Source organism: Vigna umbellata, chromosome 1 (genome assembly GCF_029865625.1).
Source record: "Vigna umbellata cultivar VRB3 chromosome 1, Vumbellata_1.0, whole genome shotgun sequence".
NCBI classification, from domain to species: domain Eukaryota; kingdom Viridiplantae; phylum Streptophyta; class Magnoliopsida; order Fabales; family Fabaceae; genus Vigna; species Vigna umbellata.
The window spans coordinates 42,907,517-42,912,494 of NC_142165.1; the positions used below are offsets into that span (position 1 = coordinate 42,907,517).

The window sequence follows — 4,978 nt, forward strand, 5'->3', positions numbered from 1 at the left end:
TCAATGTTTGGACTTTCTTTGTTCTATAAATGAATGCTAAAACCTTTTTTTATATACAGTTCTATTCCAGCAAGTATGATGATGGGTGGGAGATCAATTGTTAATAGTAGAAAGATTGCTTGGATTTCTCTCAAGGTTTGACATATGCTAAAGTCATACTTTGTTATAATTGTTTTATTTTAATGTTATTCACTAACTATTATCAACTGTGATGATATATTGTAGTGTAACAGACAAAATGGGTCATATGAGTGCGGATACTATGTAATGTATTGGATGACCCATATTGTTCGTTCTCACATCACAAGTCGCTGGGAAACGGTAATATTTAACTTTAACAAATTTTGATTTTTTCCCAAATGTTGAATTCATATACACTAATTAATATGAATTGTCTTTTGCAGAGATTCAAGACTACTACACCAGTTCCTGAGAAGTCACTATTATTCATTAGGAACGCTGCTGCGAAGTATATAATTAGATTATACAATAGCTCTTAGATTTAAACATTGCATTTGATTAGATTGAATTTTCTTAGACTTTGTACTTTATTTGATGTTGAAATACATTTGAACATGTGTTTGTTATGTTCAAATTGAATCTGTGTACATGTTTTTATATGCAGGTCTGTTTTTGTGGTAGTGGATATCACAAAAACAGACCTGCAATTTTAAAAAACTGCAGGGGAATATGCCGCGGTTCTAACCACAACCGCGGCATATAGTGCTTCGTTTTTATAAAAAATCAGACATATGGCCGCGGTTTTAGCACTAACCGCGGCATATACGAGAGTATATTGCCGCGGTTCAACCGCGGCATATAGTGTATAAATTTTTCTTTTTAAAAAAAATTGAATTTAGGCAGCGGTTTCAAAGACAACCGCGGCATATTCCGCAAACTATATACCGCGGTCATAACCGCGGCCTAAAGTCTCTGACTTACTACCGCGGCTGAATATGTCGCGGTTCGTAAACCGCGACGTATAGTGAAAAATAACCGCGGTAAAAGCCCCTCACTGCACTAATGACTTAATCAATACTGTCAGGTAAAGTCATATATATGATTGACTACTTCAATCTCAATTCAATTAACTTAAGTATCTATAAGATTGACGACTGAATTCGTTTTTAGGAGTAACAATTTTAACATAAATCCAATTTGAATTGTGCAAAAACGGTTAAACTAAAGTCGTGACATTGTTTGTTGACGATTTTAACTTTAAAATAATTCAACTAAACTCAATGAACCTATGGTATCTGTGTTAAAGTTTTTTATTTTTAACAATCTTTTTTATTTTAAAGATTTCTCTCAGGTTTTTTTCTTAATCATTTGTTTTAATTCACTTTGATATTTTGGAAATAAGACAGGTTAAGTTAAATTTAGGACTTTCGTATTTGGTCACTTCTATTAATGATTATTTAAGGTGTATTTGGTTGTTTTTAATGAAACGTTGTTTTTCATTGTTTTTTATATTTCAAAAATTGAAAATTATGAAAATTTAGATTAATTATCATTTTATTAAAAAAATGGTTATAGAAATATGAGAATTGAGTTTGTTAATTTTAATGATGAACCAATACATATTTTTTTTTATGAAGAACAATGATATTGCCATTCAAAAAGTTTTTACATCATTTAACAATTGTTCACTTTATCTTTTCTTTACAAATATAAAAGTTAACTTTTTATAACCATTTTACTCCTATAAAAATAGTTGTTTTAATATTAAACAAATTTTTATCTTTTATTAAATCATTATAAAATTTTATAATAGATTATATTTGTAACTAACTTAATACATATTATTTATATATGCACACTATATCCACTTGAGGGAAAGAATTAAATATATAACAAAGATATACTGATGTATTTATATTTTCTTATTTATAAATACATGATGTTATGCACATTAGGATTGAAATTATGTTTCATACTAGAAAACCAAGAAGTACAAAGTGGTGTATACACGTGTAAGAAATAATAGAGTGTGGGAACTTAACTTGGACTTGAATACTAGCCGCTTGAAGGGTGTGTAGGATCTGTGTAGCTAGTTTCCACTAAGTTGACAAAAATTATTACAAGTGGCACCTAGCTAGGTCTCACAAAGTATTACTAATTAATAGTGGGTCTGTCTGCGTACCAACTCTTGCCTAATTTTCAAACCAAGAGCCACACCGCAGTCTCTCATCTCCATCCTTCCTATGAAACTTCATCATGTCTCTCAAAAGTCAAGCTGAATTTATCCAATGCATTCTATAAATACATAGTCTCTCTCCCTTCTATTCTTCATTGCAACACATTTCCTCTGTAAATTACTCACACCATATTCCTAACTTCATTTCAACATCCTCTCTCCCACTTACTTGGATTTCATCAATTCCAATAAATTCACACACTTTTTTACACTCTAACCACAACATAAACATACACCACATGGGTTTGAAGGCCATGGACCAAACTCCGTTGTTGTCCAAGATGGCTATTGGGGATGGACACGGTGAATCATCCCCATACTTTGATGGATGGAAGGCTTATGAAGAAAACCCCTTTCATCCCACAGATAATCCTAACGGTGTTATGCAAATGGGTCTTGCTGAGAATCAGGTATAAAGCGTATAAAACTTCATTCCCAATGTCATGCAATTGCATAAACTCGGAGGGATATGGTATTATTTATCTGCTGCTAATTTACTTTCTTAAATTTTTGCAGCTTTCTTCTGATTTGGTTGAAGATTGGATACTGAACAACCCTGAGGCCTCCATTTGCACTCCAGAAGGAATAAATGATTTCAGGGCCATAGCTAACTTTCAGGATTATCATGGTCTGGCCGAGTTCAGAAATGTGAGTTACAACATAAAGTGAAATTTGATCACAAACACTTTATGCATAAACTGGCAAGTTGAGTTTGACTATTGATAACATTTGATGCACTCAAACTAAACGTGAATTGCAAACTTGCACAGGCTGTGGCTAAATTTATGGCTAGAACAAGGGGAAACAGAATCACGTTTGACCCTGACCGTATTGTCATGAGCGGTGGAGCCACCGGAGCACACGAAGTCACTGCCTTTTGTTTGGCAGATCCCGGTGAAGCATTCTTAGTGCCTATTCCCTATTATCCAGGGTAATATATTCAATTCAGTTTTTATTTCTTAATTTTTTTTTTCATTATTTTTGGGGCATTAATTTAGAAGAAGATGATGATAATGAAGTATTCTTATGTGTGTCATGACGTTTCTCAATTAGAGTATATTTGATCTCCACCGAAAGAAGTAGCCTCTCTATTCATTTAACATACCATTAAGGTGCCCAGCTCCACTTAGTGGAATTCTTGATTAGAAAACAGGGTAATGAGATTTGATGGCACTACCTTTCTCTCTCTCACAACATTGTAGTTTCAACCTTCCATTGGAAGCAGTCAACGATCCTATCAAATAAAAAATGAAAGCCCTTAAACTAAAGTCAAATTCAGACCACAATTGAATAGCAGTTTGATCATGAACATTGTTCGATTATTCATTGTCAGGCCATCACAGACTTTCTTTTATTCTTCCCATTACAAGAAAAAATAAAACAAGAGAAATTAGGTTATCATATAAATTAATTTTATTGACATGTACATCTTGATATTTGTTTCTTATAAGAATCTGAATTTCCTAATGCAGTTTTGACCGGGATTTGAGGTGGAGAACGGGAGTTAAACTTGTTCCAGTTATGTGCGATAGCTCAAATAATTTCGTGTTGACAAAGGAAGCATTGGAAGATGCCTATGAGAAAGCAAGAGAGGATAACATCAGAGTAAAGGGTTTACTCATCACCAATCCATCAAATCCATTAGGCACGATCATGGACAGAAAGACACTGAGAACCGTGGTGAGCTTCATCAATGAGAAGCGTATCCACCTTGTATGTGATGAAATATATGCTGCAACAGTTTTCAGCCACCCCGGTTTCATAAGCATAGCCGAGATATTAGAGGAAGAAACAGACATAGAGTGTGACCGCAACCTCGTACACATTGTTTATAGTCTTTCAAAGGACATGGGGTTCCCTGGCTTCAGAGTTGGCATCATATACTCTTACAATGATGCTGTGGTTAATTGTGCACGCAAAATGTCAAGCTTTGGATTGGTGTCAACACAGACTCAGTATCTTTTAGCATCAATGCTAAATGATGATGAGTTTGTGGAGAGGTTTCTTGCAGAGAGTGCAAAGAGGTTGGCTCAAAGGTTCAGGGTTTTCACTGGGGGGTTGGCCAAAGTTGGCATAAAGTGCTTGCAAAGCAATGCCGGTCTATTTGTGTGGATGGATTTAAGGCAACTTCTCAAAAAGCCAACTTTCGACTCTGAAATGGAGCTTTGGAAAGTGATCATTCATGAAGTTAAGATCAATGTTTCACCTGGCTATTCCTTCCATTGCACTGAGCCAGGGTGGTTTAGGGTGTGCTATGCCAACATGGATGATATGGCTGTGCAAATTGCTTTGCAACGAATCCGCACCTTTGTGCTTCAAAACAAGGAGGTCGTGGTGTCTAATAAGAAACATTGTTGGCACAGCAACTTGAGGCTGAGCCTCAAAACCAGAAGGTTTGATGATATCACCATGTCACCTCACTCTCCCCTACCTCAGTCACCTATGGTTAAAGCCACAAATTGAGTTTGCATATTCCTCTGAATCGTTTAGAAGAAGTAACTGATATGTGAAGATTACTTGGTTCTTTTATTTGTTATTTTGAGAAGGTACATAAGTGCTGGATTTGTTCTTTGGAACAGCAATAACAGGAAATTGCTGATGTTGTTTTGTGATCGGCATCACAATCTAGTGTCCTACAAGTTGTGCTGCTTGATGCACGCCCCTTCAATCTTAGGGGCATTTTTTCTTTTTTCACTTACCAAAGGTTCAAGGTGAAAAAAGTTTATAGATTCTGTAATGTTGTTGGTTTATCAAAAGAGTCCAAAAGATGTCTGTAATCTG

At 35.1% G+C, this 4,978-nt stretch overlaps 1 protein-coding gene across 1 annotated transcript in view; it reads left to right on the top strand.

Moving 5' to 3' along the window:
* Window positions 1-2,171: 2,171 nt before the first annotated feature.
* Window positions 2,172-4,978, top strand: part of ACS6 (1-aminocyclopropane-1-carboxylic acid (acc) synthase 6) — a 2,865-nt gene continuing 58 nt past the window's right edge. Inside the window, exons 1-4 of the mRNA XM_047300323.2 lie at window positions 2,172-2,607; window positions 2,714-2,845; window positions 2,968-3,128; window positions 3,670-4,978. The exon at window positions 3,670-4,978 is cut by the window's right edge and continues 58 nt beyond it. Of these exons, the coding sequence (XP_047156279.2) occupies window positions 2,437-2,607; window positions 2,714-2,845; window positions 2,968-3,128; window positions 3,670-4,660 (1,455 nt within the window). The 5' untranslated portion in view covers window positions 2,172-2,436 and the 3' untranslated portion in view covers window positions 4,661-4,978. The remainder of the gene's footprint in view (window positions 2,608-2,713; window positions 2,846-2,967; window positions 3,129-3,669) is intronic.